General features: G+C 45.6%; 1 protein-coding gene across 2 annotated transcripts; it reads right to left on the bottom strand.

Annotated features, from left to right (window-relative positions):
- Positions 1 to 272: 272 nt before the first annotated feature.
- Positions 273 to 15,016, bottom strand: NOA1 (nitric oxide associated 1). 2 transcript variants are annotated; one of them, XM_041488224.1, is made up of 7 exons: positions 14,019 to 15,016; positions 12,810 to 12,974; positions 11,912 to 12,108; positions 10,587 to 10,718; positions 8,966 to 9,082; positions 7,851 to 7,968; positions 273 to 6,866 (listed from the first exon to the last, which is right to left on the bottom strand). In XM_041488224.1, the coding sequence occupies exons 1-7, from the start codon at positions 14,977 to 14,979 to the stop codon at positions 6,661 to 6,663; spliced, it is 1,896 nt and encodes a 631-aa protein (XP_041344158.1). In that variant the 5' UTR covers positions 14,980 to 15,016; the 3' UTR covers positions 273 to 6,660. The 2 variants fall into 2 exon arrangements, 1 of the variants encoding a protein (XP_041344158.1); XR_005956897.1 differs by lacking the exon at positions 7,851 to 7,968 and adding an exon at positions 7,563 to 7,827 and having other exon boundaries at positions 6,734 to 6,866.
- Positions 15,017 to 15,037: the final 21 nt, after the last annotated feature.

The raw sequence follows: 15,037 nt of genomic DNA, 5'->3' as shown, positions 1-15,037 counted from the left end.
AGATTCCTTGAGCCACGTGCTTTCAAGTGGAAGGGGGTTCAGGTAAAAGCAGAAGTAAAGCAAGGCCCAAATGAACTATGTGTTGTAAAACTTCACTATGCATCATACTCTGGAAAGTAAATAAAAATCAGTGGCAGTATCAGCAGGAATGCTATTATGTTTACTCATTGTGTAAACAAAAAGAATTAATAATCTAATCTATCATTTGAGGTTTTGTATGCACCCAAGTAAATAAGCCCATCAAACCACAAATATGAATAAAATATAGTCACCACTGTTGTCAACAGAAAATGTATTTCCTTCAGGCGGCCTCTGGCATCTCTCTTAGAAATCATTTTAATTGAAGTTAGAAGATTAAAAGCAATAAAAGAGAAGGTTTTCCTTTCTTTTAAACCTATATCCATTTCCATCTAGGTCTTCATTTTCTTACCAGCACGACAAATGTTTTTGAGGTTTGATGTTAATGTGATGCAATTTCAGGAGGACTCAAAACAACATAAACCTTTTTTTTGACAGATTGTTGAATATCAGAAGCATATGTATTATTCCTTATGCTTTTTCAAAAGCTGACCTGTTGGCAGAAGATGGAATGATGTCACTTTCCTAACACTTAGATTCTGTCACGTACATTAGTCCTAACCCAAGACTGGAAATAGATTGGTGCAAGCATACATTTACCAATGTATGTTAATAATGTAGTTCAAGATAAACATGTTAACACTGAAAAGAACATAATTTTCAAAAATTACAATCACGGGCAGCAATATGTTCTTTTCATAACTAGGTGAACCTAATGCATACTTTCCCTTTAAAGTAGTGTTCTAAGGATTTATACATGTGGTTATTTTGTTGTTGGTTGACCTCGAATTTCAGTGACGCTGCCCAAAATGTGATGAAGGGCTTGCTTGGGTTTTGTTAGTTTGTTGTTTTACTAGAATTTGTCTTTGCTTGGCATAAATGACAACTTTAACCTCAATTTAGTTATCTAAGAGTTAGGCATGTTTAACGATCTTCAGTTTGACAGTGAAATGATCTGTACACACGGATAACCTTGAGTACTACAGTTCTCTGCTCACTCAGTGGTGTTCATTTCCACTTGAGCCAGTTCCTTTAATTTGTAGTGTGCTGCTCCTTTGACCACCATCAGCTTCACTTCTCTCATGCTCCATTAGCCAGACAAGTGCAGTGCACTCTTTAGTGATTCCATAGAGTCCCCTCAATCAAAACTTGACTGAAAGGCTGCCTTTTCAGAATCAAGTATAACCCTAACCTAAGTCTCTGAATGGTTCAAACAGGAACCATGTTTTGGCCCGCATTGTTGGGAAACATCAGAAATTTTACTTCTGGTTGTTTTATTTCTAGGCTTACTGTAGTGTTGGTGTCTTTCTTAAGCATGCCCCTCTACATATCCCTCTTTCAGAGGGCACGGACAGCCCTCAGCCTCCTCCTGACCCCCCTTTGTCTTGTTTTCCTTTTTTTTGTAGGCTTAGGAATGGGGAGAAGAGGATTTGTCAGTCCTTGTGGAGTTAGGCTAATAAATGCCACTTATTAGTATCCCCACTGCTTTCTCAATGACTGTATGCTTAGCCCAGCTCTCAGGGTTTTCATTTGTCAAGGTCACTACACATTGTTAATTTGCTGAGGGTTTCGTCCCACAAGAGCCCCTACTGATTTACTGTAAGATATTAAATGGGTCAATTGCATAATTGTTCATAAACAGCACACAGCTCATTCCCTTCTTCGCCACAGAAGCTTTCCTTACTGTGAAGTTCTGACATCACTGTTGGTCATCCTCAGGATGTATCCCACCAGTATCGCATTTAAATAAATTGAGCAGCCTGAAGAAATTTAATGTGAACTGGCTCAATTGGCCAGTTCCTGCTCCTCAAACAGGACTGCCAGCAATAAACCAAGTGGCAGTCTGCCACTTCCCTCACTCGTCCTTGTCTGTATGGATGCCAGCAATCCTGAAAACAGGATCATTCCAAAAGGATTCATTCCTTTTCATGACTTCTATACTCAGCAGTACTGACTACCACAGAATTTCAAAGGGTCACAGGCTCTTTTAAAAAGGCTGAATTATGTATTATCAAAAAAGAATTCCTGGGAGCCACCACACAGATGTAACCACAAGTCTGGAGTTCCATGGAGGGAGCCCAGAGTGCCCAAAGCCCAGCAACAAGTGGGTAGGTTGTAATATGGATGTCAAATGATTGTTTCCAAAATGCTCGCTGGATTCATAAAGATTGGACGTTCAGATTTAAAAGTGTTTGCCTGTCCACTACAGTTTTAGCCAAAAACCTCTAACCTTAAAATCTGCAGGATTGTCAGCACAGATAAACCTTAAATTTTGCCCAGTGAATCCCTGTGTCAGTTCATTGCCTGGTAGGTTCTAGTAAAAGATATTTACTGCATTTCCCAGATAGTTCACATCAGGAAAAAGATGTCCTCTAAGGCACTAATTTGAAAGACTTAGATGCATGCATGCTGTCTGGCATGCTTCCTAATTACATATTGGGAGGAATTTCCTTTACTTCTCTAAATTTCCCTTTTTCTTTGGACAAAAAGGAGTAACATACTCAAAGCTCTCTGCCTGTGGGTCCCCTCACCTTACAGAGTAACAAAGTATGAACAGCATGTGAGGTTAACCTCCCTTTGTTGGATACCATGTTTTTACACCTTTTTTTCTTCCTCTTTCCCTGTGCTTCCTTTGCTTGTCGTAACTGCAAGAGGTTCAGCAAACTCTCAGAACCTTTGCATGTGTATTTGATATATTGTTATTTTCTTGTCCCATTGTTAATGTTTACAACATATTTTGTATTTGCAGGATTTTGTGAAGGTCTTGGCAAATCTGACATTTAGAAGCTCAAGGACCAGCTTCTAACCTCTCACTTTGCCTGCCTTGACTTTTAGAAAAAATGTCAAGCTTCCCTCACTTCACAGTAAGTTTTTTTCCTAAAATTAAATGTGCTTGTTTTGCAAATACAGAATGTACTGTAAAAGTGGTTTCCTCTTCTTGTAGACAAATAAACCAAAGCCACACCAAATGTTCTAGAGGTGTAGAATAAAACCTCTCTCTTTTATAACTGCAGATAGCTGATTTAAAATTTCAACATTCATGTGACCATATACCTGTTTATTAATTGCAGACTAAATGCAGTACCATCTACCATGCACAGGGAAAGACCAGGACTAAAGTTGTAGTTATATTTTTATTTTCAATTAGTAAATGTGTAAATGTGTAAAGGTATTGCTTCTGACCTCAAGAACTGCTTGCTGAGTTCAGGTGTACCATTAAAACAAATGCAGTACATTTTCTTTTGTGGTTTTTTCTTTTGTATATTTTGTATATTTGTAGTAGTATATTTTTCTTTTGTGGACAAATTTCCGACAGTTTCATGAAGACAAACTATAGCTATTTATGTTTCCCTCTGTTTCCATAACACTTGTCAATTGCACCCCATTCTAGAACTGTTCTAAGGTCTGCGAGGCCCAAAGTCCAGGCCCTAGTTTTGAAATGTTCCTGTGGTAAGACGTGCACATAAGACCACAAAGTTTAAACCTTGTTGTCTCTAAATGCAGTCCTCTTTTAGGCAGTTTCTGCTATTTACTTTTTTTCTTCTATTTGCTCCAGCTTTTTCCCTCTTCTTCACTTTTTGAATGTTTAAAGCTCTTAATCATTTTTCCTTTCTTTTTCCAGACACTTCAGTGATGGAAACAAATCCAAACTTTTATTCTTCTATAAAAGTTTGAGGAACAGCCTGTGCAAATTACAGTCTGTTTCACATTGGGAACAGTGACACCACCCCAGGCAGTGCTCCAAGAAGAACTAAAGCCACCATATGTGTGAGAACTTTGCAAAGCAAAAAGGCAGAGCCAGGGGTATTCACCTCTGCAGCCCATGACTATTATGCTAAGCAATGGATGTTTTTATGGAAATCAGTACCAAAGCTACTTTTAAGCTGGGAACTAGACAGGCAGGAGTGATGGATTCTCTTGGGGCCTGTAAGCACAGCTCTCAATTCAGGCAACTGCACAATTGTATCATCCCCTCAAGAACATCAGTGGCTTTTGCCTCCAAAAGCTACAGTGCCTTTCACACCTCTGATGTGTAGAGGGGAAGTGTTGTCTACCAGTCCCTTCTCATGATGTACATCATCCCCACACCTGTCATACAGCCAAGGATGAAAAGGAATAGGTGGCACTTTGGTACCTTTCAATACCTTCACCTGCTTTTGGGTTGTGATATTAAGGTGGCAGTTCTGGCAGATCTTGATACTCTTTCTCTCTCACTACCACCTGATGCATGTAAATCATCCAGGAAGAAGTTTGGATTGGTGCATTTTGTTCAAGATGCAGAAGTCCCTGTCTCAGTATTCTTTTGCATTATTCTCAGTAATCTTGCCTAAGACATAAACTGAACAACATGAGCTGTTCATGCTGTTTCTACACACATAAAGAAGTTGTTTAGCCTCTTGCCAGCTTAAAAATGTTCAAGATACACAAAGCAACATGATTCTTCCATTTAGCTATGAGCAAGTCAAGGAAAGTACTTGATAAATCTATGACCTGCTCAAAAAGAATGGGCAGAATTTGTACAGGGGTTGGTTTGCTGTGTGTGTTACAACAGTTGAGATAAATGTGGCACTTTCTCTTCCATCAGCACAAAAGTAATTTTAAAAAGAATCTCTCAAAAAAAAAAAAAAAAAAAAGAAAGTTTCTAAAATCTTGTTCTTAAACATTAAAAAGATGGTGTTTTTTCCCTTTGTGAAAGGGAGATTGAAAATCACAGCATGGTGAAGATTAGCACAGCTAAAACAGATAATCCTCACACCAGTCCTGCTGGTAACTCCTTCAGTAATTTTGGCAGCCAAATGTGAGGCCTGCCAACAGCACAAAGAAATCCAGCCAGGAAGACAGCTACAGTCCTATATACCCATGCTGGCAAAAACACATTCTGGAGCTTGCTGCCTGTGCTCTGATGCTTGCCAAGCACACCCCAGGAGTGGCCACACATGTGCTGGCTTTCACAACAGAGAAACAGAGGAAAACAGGAGAGCTGTGTGAGTCACAGCTTGTGCAGTGAGGAACGTGCTGCCATAGTTTTGGGGTTTTTTTCTTCTAGAAAGAAATAGAAAAGACTTTCTGAGAAGTCAAGGCGAGAGTGCACATATTTTGTCTAATGTACAGGAGGAACTCTAGACACAGACTGAACACACGTGAACCACAATCCCTGGCAGCAGACTGACCTTCATAAAAAAACTGATTTTCTACACAGGGAGAACTGGGCAGCTCCCAGAAAGGACAGGGAACTCCCCCAAGGCAGTGCTGAACTTCAAACCCCATGGCACCCAGCGCTTCTCAAAGCCACTGTGACCCCACCTGGCCCACCCCATCTCACCAGCCCCCAGAGTGGGAGGCAGGGAAGGAGGCGGCAGTGCAGGGCAGGGAAGAGCTGAGGAAGTGGCAGAGCACAGAAAGTGGCTCCACAGGAGGCCCCGGCAGCCTCACAGAGGGGAAGAGAGCGGCCCTGCAGACAGACCCACATGGCTGGTCTGGGCTGAAAATGGGGGGTAACAAAGAGCAGGGCAAAGGGACAGGCTTCAGTAAAGGAATGCCAATACATCCCACAGGCAACAATAGTGAGAAGAGGATGCTGAATGAGCCAATGGTTTCTGCTGATCACCCAGGCTTCTTCAGGACAACAGCCAAGGACCCAAAAATAGCAGAGCTGCCTCTGGAGACTAATGGACTGACTGAGGAAAACATCAGTAAAATGGTAAGATTAGAAGATAGTCTGCTGAAAAAGAGGCAAAAAAAGAGTAACTGGCCATGTGTCTCTCACAGTCTGCCTGCCTTTGGCAGACTGAGCATGTTTATTACTGCACTGGAGCTTTCATGCATTTAGCAAGATGCTCATACCCACACAAAGAGTGCTTTGTCAGCTAGGTCAGCAAAAGATCATCTTTGAGAAGTTTTATTCTATACCCATGGTTTCAAAAACTTGTACCCAAGCTACAGAAACCAAATCAAAGCAGTGAATTGCAAAACTTTCCTCTTCAGGCATGAGCAGACCTGCTTTTCATTAAATCACTTTTCCTGTGTCCTAAAGCAGCATACTGCACACCCCAATCTGCTCCAGATGCTGGAGAGAAAGGACACTTCTGGTCGATGTTGTTGAATCAGTATCAGCCACTAGGAGGGTCATACCCACACTGGAGCATTCCCTGCTCCTTCCAACTCCCTCTACCCCCTAACTATGGAAACACCTTAAGAACAAGGTGATGATTTCTGACATGAGGGAGCATATCTGCAAGAAGCCACCTACTCCACGAGCAGCAAAGTCAGACCAGGTCAGGCAGGTGAGTTCCACCCTGTATTTCAAGAGGGGACAGGTAAAGGGATCTGCCCATTGATGCAGATCCCAGGGAGAAGCAGTTTCTCCTCCCACAGCTAGGTCCCAGCCCCTCAGTTCATTCAAAATGGCTGCAGTTCAGCAGCTGGATCACATGTGGACTTGTGTAGCTCCCTGAAGCCCTGCTTTCCAAAATGTGCCTGCTGGCCTTTCAAAATGAGTCCCAACATTTTCTGAATACCAGTAAGTCACAAGGTTCTTCAGGGGCTGTTCTGTCTTCTGCCTTGCTTGGGTGATGAAAAGCGCTATCTGCTTCCAGTGGTTCTCAGGTTTTCCACAAAGGAAGGAGGCTTTTTGGTCCTGTAGGCAGGAGTGCCTGGGATCCTGGCCCCTCTGATGGTACTGATGTAAGGCAGAAGGGGAGGCTCCCTCACCACCAACGCAGTGCCCTTGGGCGTGTAGGCTCGGAGCAGCAATTCCTCTTCTGCGTGAGCCGTCACTGCCACCCAGCCTGCACAGCCAGAGAGAACACGGACAGTGAGGAAGACAAGTCCCTAGGATCAAAACAAGGTTCTGACACAAAATACTGCTCCCAGAGTGGCTAAAAGTCTGAGCTACCCTGTCACCATCATATTTTCTGGAAAAATCCCTTGCCCAGGATTTCTTCTCCTGGGAAACTGAGAAGCCTCAGAGAAATAAGAAAACAATAATTATCTGATTTGTGTCTCCTGTGTTTTGCTGCTTTGGAATGCAGTTTGGACATTGTTTACCAACAGGTGCATGTTTCATTGGTTTCATGTGAATTGTTTTTACTTAATGACCAATCACCACCCAGCCATATCAGGGCTCTGGAGAAAGTCATGAGTTTTTCATTAGTATCTTTCTAGCTTTCTGTCTGTATCCTTTCTGTATTCTTTAGTATAACATAGATCATAAAATAATAAATTAGTCTTCTAAGAACATGGAGTCAGATTCATCATTTCCTCCCTTCGATGGGGGGTCTCAGAAAATACCACACTATCCTTGGGGGGTTGCTTGAGAAACCAAGCTCAAAGGTCATCTCCAGCCCTTTCCCAACAGAAGGCAGCACCTAAAGCCACATTACTCTTCTCAGACACAGCTCTTTCCTGGTAAACTCAAAAGGGATGGTGGGAACTATAAAAACACAAGCATGAAGCTTTCCAATCAACGGCCCTTTCCCTCTCACCTGGACAGCTGACAGTGTCACAGCCATTCCTGATGCTGTAGAACATGTATGGCAGACACAACATAAAGTATTCCAATGTTGCCATCCTGCACAAACATGGCTGCCAATCTCCATTCTTGGAGGCTGCCACACTTAAGCTGGACAAAGTCATGGCTGCTATGATTTTGTGTTGTTCACAGTCCTGCTCTGAGCAGGAAATACAGCTTCACCCCTTCAGAGACCTCTTCCCGTCAATGTTTCCAGGGTGCAGACCCTGCAAAGCAAACTAATGAAGAAATATTAAATTACCTGCAGAGGAAAGCTTGATATCTGCAACTGCCTCAGTGGTACCAATTCCCTTCAGTGTAATGTCCTGAGGGACAAGTGGGGGGAACTCTTTCATTCTCTCTTCCCCACCCATGGGAACCTAAGATTAAAACACAGGGAAATTATTTAACACTCAAGAGATTCTTCAGCACTCCTACCTCAAACTGGTAAGCAAGGCACAAGGGAGAATAAAAACATCAAACATTTGTTAGCCAGTTAAGAGCTGGACTGAATAACCTCCAGGAGTTATTTCAGGTTTGTTAGAAACAGAGTCAGGATGAGGAACCTTGTGGGAGGTGAGCGAAGATGGAGTGCCCATTATTTAACACTCAAGAGATTCTTCAGCACTCCTACCTCAAACTGGTAAGCAAGGCACAAGGGAGAATAAAAACATCAAACATTTGTTAGCCAGTTAAGAGCTGGACTGAATAACCTCCAGGAGTTATTTCAGGTTTGTCAGAAACAGAGTCAGGATGACATCCAGAGGAACCTTGTGGGAGGTGAGCAAAGATGGAGCGCCCGCTGCAGGATGCAGCTGGTGGATCAGACCAGCTGCCTTGATGTGACAGCACTTGTTCTCCATGTGCACAGGAATGGAAATACCAGGACAGGGACAGCTCACCCCATCTCCCAACAATCTGCAAGTACTACACAGAACACTGCCATACCAAGGAAAAAGTCAGACCACCAAGAGATGAAGATATATGCAGAAGATCCAGAAGGGAAAAAATAAGAAATGTAAATTTTTCAGCTGCAATCTGTTTGGAAACCCCAGTCTGCAGGTTTGTCATGGAAAATATCCCCATTGCTGGCTGCACTTTAAGGCTGTTCAAGAAAAGCAAAGTATGAGTAAGCAGAATACTGCAAATATTATCAGGCTGAATGCTAAAAGCAGAAACTGCTGAAAATGCATCATCTTGAGTGCTCTTTCCTAACACACTTCAGTCTGTGCAAGACTGCTCCACACTGCACATCTCCACTCACCCACTGCACAAGTCCCAAACTCGTGATACCTGTGGATATTCCCTGTCAGTTGTGCTCCAGACAGGGGTCCTGCCTACCTGCAGCCACAAGCTCCCCCCAGCACCTCCCCTTACCTTTAGGAACTCTTGGGCTGCATGCTTCTCATAGACAGTGTCTGCATTACTCAGTGTAGTAACATGGACTGGCAACAGGTTAGAAGCCAAGACAGAAAACCAGGCAGGCTTTTCTCCCTGAAATAAATACCAAAAGGATGTTAATTATGCTAAGAGAAAAGCAGCCCTGAATTGCTCTCTCCTGCCCCATTTCTTTTCTGCATGTTGAAAACCTGCCTGGTTCTCAACCAGGATGCCCCCTCCCTGTTTGAGAGGTTCTTGCCTCTGCCAATGACAACCGCCAGGGTTTATATAAAACTGGGATTTGAGTTTCCAGAAGAAAAGACCCACAGCTTCACCATCCTGCCTCAAAGCACCCCCAATGCCACATTTACGGCCAGCACAGCTGCTCAGCTCAGGTAAATCATCCAAGAGAGATCTTTGCTCTCATTTAATTCACAAGAACAAACTCAGTGTGGTTATTCAGTGCAAGAGGTGATGGACATCTGGTCTGGTGCTTCTTCTCCTATCACTCTACATTTCTAGCACACAGTGCTCATTCTACTAGACTTGGTTCTAGCTGCTCTCAAGCTATGCAGAGTTGGTGGAGCAATTTCAGCAGGCACTCTCATCACATTTGCAGGAAGAGAAAACAAGGTCAGAGAGAGAAGGGATCTCTCCAAACATTGCTAGCAGCCAGAAATAAGGGCAGGAATTCCTTCAAGCTCAAAAGTCTAAGCTGAGGCAGGAGCTCCTGTCATGACCTGAGCACAACTGTCCTCCAAAATCTCAGGATATAGATACACAAGACTGATACATTGATGTGTGCTCCTGCCATACCAGTACATTTTTTACTTTACAGAATCCTGCCCCCTCCACCTTTCTGGTTTTCTTCCAGCAGGTCAGGAGTGTCCTTAGCAAAGTACCAATTCAACATTTCTGTGGTGATCTTGGAAAGCAGACTGAAACAAAGGAATAGCCATACACACCCCTAAAACAGGGCAAGCTACTGAGAAAATGATCTAAGACTTACGATAATGTCTAATGTTTTAATGCCCCTTACAGAGGAAGCAACACGGGAGGTCAACTCCACACAGTTCAATAAAGGTGTATGGCATGGGAGTTTTAATAAATGGAAGAAATTATTAGCAATTATTTCAACACATCTGAAAAATACTTTTTACAGAAACTAAAATACACGTGCAATTAATTGCTTCCTCAGGCAAGTTCTTCAGAGGTCTGGCAGGAAAGAAAAAATGTCTATGCTTTTCTCTCTTAGCAGACAGTTTCACAAAACACAGAAATGAGGAAACCCACCTATTTTCCCAGTTAATTCTGACATTCTCCTCCCTCCCTCATGCCTCTCTGTATGTCATGGGAAGCACATTAAACTGAAGATGTTGGTAGGCATTCAAAAGCAGCTCCCATTATACACAATGTAATATTGCATGCTGGTACCAAGTAACAAACCTTTCAACTACCCATCCCAAGGCATTCTGACTTCATGCAGTGATTCAGTAACTGATTCATCATCTCCAGAGCACCAATGAAAGGGTCTGGGAAAGCTACCCAAAAAGTCTTTTATGGCTGGTACTACAGTAAGAGATGAAGCAGCTGCTCCCAAAATCCTTTCTTCCTTTACCTCTAAGTAGTCTATACGTCCCAAGGCTGCTAAAAACAAAACCATTCCTGGCTTGAGAATGAAGGTCCGTGGAACAATGGCATGTGATGGCAAAACCAGTTTTACTTCCTTCTCTGTTAGGAGATTCAAAACCTGCAAAATAAATTGTCATAACTCATTCCAGATGTTTCAATGGGAACAACAAAGTTAGTATTGGCATTTTATTGATAGAGAAAAAAGACCAATCAAAGCAACATCAAGAACATCTGACACAACAGTTCGATTCTGGTCCACACAGTAAGTGACAAAGAGGAAGAATCTCCCTGCCAAAATCTGCCACAGACAATCTGCTTGTCCTCCACTCACACTGAGCATTGACTGCAGGAACAAAATTTGATCTGGAACTTGGCATGGAGCTCTCCAAAGGAGAGCACGAGGATAATCAGAATCAGAAGCATTTCTGGATGCAGGAAGTATTTTCCACAAGTATTAAACTCCAGAAGAAGGGAAAGAACACACAGAGTCTCAAGTTACCAAACCAGGTCTCTAAGCTCATGCCAGTCTTTACACTGGCTATCAGAGACCAAAGTGCAGGTTACTAAAACAGGTTATGGTCTGACAAATACATCACTAGAAAACCAGGAGTCTTCCTAGTGTTCATGAATGCAGCACCTGAACTCCAGCAGTAAAATCTCAGCACAGTCCTTGCACTTCATTCTCTGCAGAACCTTCCTGTCTGCTGTACTATTAAATCTTCCCCAGAAGCTGACCTGCAGTTCTGCATGGCTATTAAAAAGACCAAAAATCAAAACATGCCTATTTTAGAAATGTGCACCTTGTGAGCACTGGCTTCATTAGGGCGTTGCTCTACTGACAAAGGCCTGACATGTTGGAGCCACAGCAGCAACACTGCAGGTCCTCCTAGCTTCAGGAGAATGTTTCTCTAAGATGTGGTTTGGTCATACAACTCTGGTTATCCTCCTAAGCTCCACCTTCTTCCGTAGGCTGGGAGAGCTGAAGAAGTGCCAGCTCCATTGAGTGATGCTGGTATGAACTTGCTAAGATTACTCTCGCTTACTTCCCTTGGTTCAGAGGTTGTGGAAACTTGGTGATGCAGCCCTGCAGCTCCTTTGCAAAGCTGGCAGTATTGCACTACTCAGAAATGCAACTGCATTACCACATGAACTCCTCTCGAGTAAATACAAACCTTATCTTAATACAATTCCCAAGCTAAGAGAATCTTAATGCCAGGACTACAGCAGAAGCACTCTCCCACAGGCACAGCTAAGGCAGAACAGTCCTCCCAAACCCTGTCACCACAAAACACAGCATCACAGAGTACCTACACAGTCTTCCTTTACAATTCCTGGAGTGTCAAAACACCACCGAGCATCCTTCACTTCGTTGTGAGTGAACTCCTCCCTTTCCTCAAACTTCTTAGGGGAATCTCTAGGATCTTCATCCATGCTGTAGGACAGTGTGTCAGGGTCGAAGTCAATCTCAGCACTAGACTTCTGCTGTTGAAATGTTCTTCCAACTCTTCCTGGATTAAAATGAAAGGTTTTCCTGGTAATTTACTTATTAACTTGCTTTCCTTCAATCAAACATCTGCCCCTTTCATGGCTTAAAAGAGATGCACATGAGTAGCATAAAGGTGATAGAGACACTATGTGGCTAGAAATTTGTGTGTTCAAAAGCCAAAATTATAAGAAATCCCTTCTATAATTCTTTCTTAGCACTCCTCATGCCCCAGAATCTCAGCAGGGACCAGATCACAGACACTTAGTTACATCCAATTTATAGTAAAGCAGAATGCCTACTATTCTCAGTGCCTCAGACTGCTAAACACAGAATTATCTGAAAACCAGAGCTATCTTCTGGTAACCTCCTCTTTTGAATACATACTAAAATGATGTACAACCCCTGTAGCCTGCAGCCCAAATGTGATTATTTAAAATTGAACTTATTTTCTTTATTTGGGAACAAGAAATAGCCCATACTGTGATATCCTTGCAAATTACTAAGCTATCAGAATTTGCCAGCCTTGTTCAGATAGGAGATGCATTGCACAGAGGAACCCTCTGCTACTACAGCAGCTGACAGGTACTCAAAACTACTAATGATGCTGCTTATGGAGGAGACAGAGGTCTTGCCCCCATTAATCTGGGAGCAAACATTGGTCAAAATAACGTTTGTGTAATGCAGTGTTTTCATTAGGAGCAGAAGGATAACATCTTTACTCACCCACTAGGTAACCTTGCTTTTTAAGTTGATTAAGGTACTTTTTTTCTTCACTGCTTAGCTGATCTTCTGTTTTTGTCGCCTCCTCTTTTAGCCTCTCCTGCCTTCTGAATATCCTGTCACATGTAGGGTTAATAATTGGAAATTTCAACAGGTTCAGTGTTGTTCCTTGAAAAACAAACAGAAGGCACTTTTGGATCTCTGACTACTTGACACATTTTAGCTCTGACGAACAAGATTACAAAAACACTGCTTCTCTAACTTTTTGGTGAAACCCAGTAACACAAACTCAGAGGTGGAACTACAGCTGCTCCCACAAAGTACAAGCCTCCCAACTTGGGGAAGCAAAAACAAGCCATCCACCTGCTTAAGACCCGTTTTCACCTATAGTTTGGATAAAAGGGTCTCAAAGCTGAGTGGTGCCAAGGCTGACTTGGCAAGCCTCAACTCCAGACAGCTTGGTTTGTCCTAGAGGTGCTCACCACTCCACCTCCCGGCCTCTCCAGACTGGAGGACACCTCTAATGCATAGGGACAGGGAAGCCATGCACATCAGGTGCCATGCTAACTGGCAGGGGTGCACACAGACCCTCTCTGGTTTAACAAGCCTCCTAGCGCTACAGGACGTGCAGTATCCTCAGCACATGCATCCCACTCCTGCTGCCCTCTGTGAGGAATCACAGGATCAATTAAGCTGGAAAAGACCTCTGAGATCATCACCACGTTGACTAGACCACGGCACTGAGTGCCACATTCAGGCACAGCGACTCCATCGTCTCTCTAGGCAATCCATTCCAATGTGTAATTATCTTTCTGGTGAAGAAATTCATGCTAATATCCAACCTAAAGCTGCCCTAGTGCATCTTAAGGCTACATCCCCTTCTCCTGTCACTGGCTGCCTTGGAGAAGAGACTGACTCCTGCCTGGCTACAACCTCTTTTGGGTAGATGCAGAGTGATAACATCTCCCAAACCCCCTTCTCTCCGGGTTAAACACTTCAGCCACTCCTCACAGGTGATAATATGAAGTATGGCACACCTCTGGTTCTTGCTGCTCACCACGGAGGAGCTCAGGGTGGCAGCTACTGCTTTGGTGACAGGTTCTCCTGCTGCAGGGGTGGCCGAGAGCAGCCCAGAGGCGCACAGCTCACTGTTTTCTGCACATCCCGCATTCCCCACTACCCGTGCTACAGAGGGCCAAGCAGTGCACTCACCTGGCCACGGAGACACGGTGGCCCTGTCGATGATGTCGGGGGCGCGGGACTTGCAGTAGTCGGAGCGCAGCAGCGTGTTGAAGAGCGTGGACTTGCCGGAGTTGGTGGCGCCCAGCAGGTAGACATCGCCGGCGCACTTCCAGGAGCGCTGCAGCCGGCTGACCAGCCCCTCCATGCCGTAGCCGGTCTTGGCGCTCACCAGGCGGATGTCCACCAGCGCGGCTCCCCGCAGCCCGGCCCGGGCGCAGGCCGCCGCCACCCGCTGCCGCAGCCGCCCCAGGTGCCCGCGGCAGTCTGCGGGCAGCAGGTCCACCTTGTTGCCCACCACCAGCACTCCCGCGGCGGGCACGTCGGGGCCCAGCAGCGCCGGCAGCTGCGGCAGCACGGGGTCGGGCAGCTCCATCACATCGAGCACGTAGAGCAGCAGCGGCCCGCGGCCGTGGCGCGGCGGGCGGCGCAGGGCCGCGCTCACCACGCGGCGGTGCTGCTCGGGCGGCAGCCGCAGCCGCAGCGCGCTGCCGTGGTGCGCCAGCGCCCAGCACCGCTGGCACACGGCGCCGCGCAGCGCCGCGGGGCCCTCGGACAGGAGGCTGCGGTACCTCTCGGCCGGCACGAAGCCCGCCGCGCCGCCGTCCGCGCACTGCAGCTCGGCCCCGCAGCCCGAGCAGCTCACGCCGCTCGGCGGCACCGACGGGTCGGACAGGCTCGGCACTGCCGACGGTGCGCCCCGCGCCCGCCGCGGCTTCAGCTTCAGCTCCCGGCGCGGCTTCAGCTCCCGCAGCCGGTGTAGCGCCGCCGCCGCCGCCGCCCTCTCAGCCGGCTCCGGCTCGTACTCGAGGAAGACGAAGCGCTCCTGCTCCTCGCCATGGCCTCCCGCCGCCGCCACCCCGCACGGCCGCAGCGAGGCGCGGAGCGGGGCGCGGGCCAGGCGGGCCAGGAGCGCGGGGCCCAGGCGGAGCATGGCGGGGCCGGACACACCGACACCGCACCCAGCGGCGCGCGCGCCTGACGTCACGGAG

This window comes from Pyrgilauda ruficollis, unplaced genomic scaffold, assembly GCF_017590135.1.
Source record: "Pyrgilauda ruficollis isolate IOZ18807 unplaced genomic scaffold, ASM1759013v1 scaffold89, whole genome shotgun sequence".
NCBI lineage: Eukaryota > Metazoa > Chordata > Aves > Passeriformes > Passeridae > Pyrgilauda > Pyrgilauda ruficollis.
Note: the sequence above shows the minus strand (reverse complement) of the source record. Positions and strands in the feature narration are given on the sequence as shown.

Bases quoted from the DNA above. Each gene is read 5' to 3' on its own strand.
- NOA1 (XM_041488224.1), bottom strand. From the start codon at position 14,979: ATGCTCCGCCTGGGCCCCGCGCTCCTGGCCCGCCTGGCCCGCGCCCCG. The intron at 10,719-11,911 runs GTAGGTACTCTG...TTTATTTTGCAG, and splicing joins GAATTGTAAAGGAAGACTGT to GTTTTGAATCTCCTAACAGA. The intron at 6,867-7,850 runs GTAATTTAATAT...CTGGCTGTGCAG, and splicing joins TATCAAGCTTTCCTCTGCAG to GCTGGGTGGCAGTGACGGCT.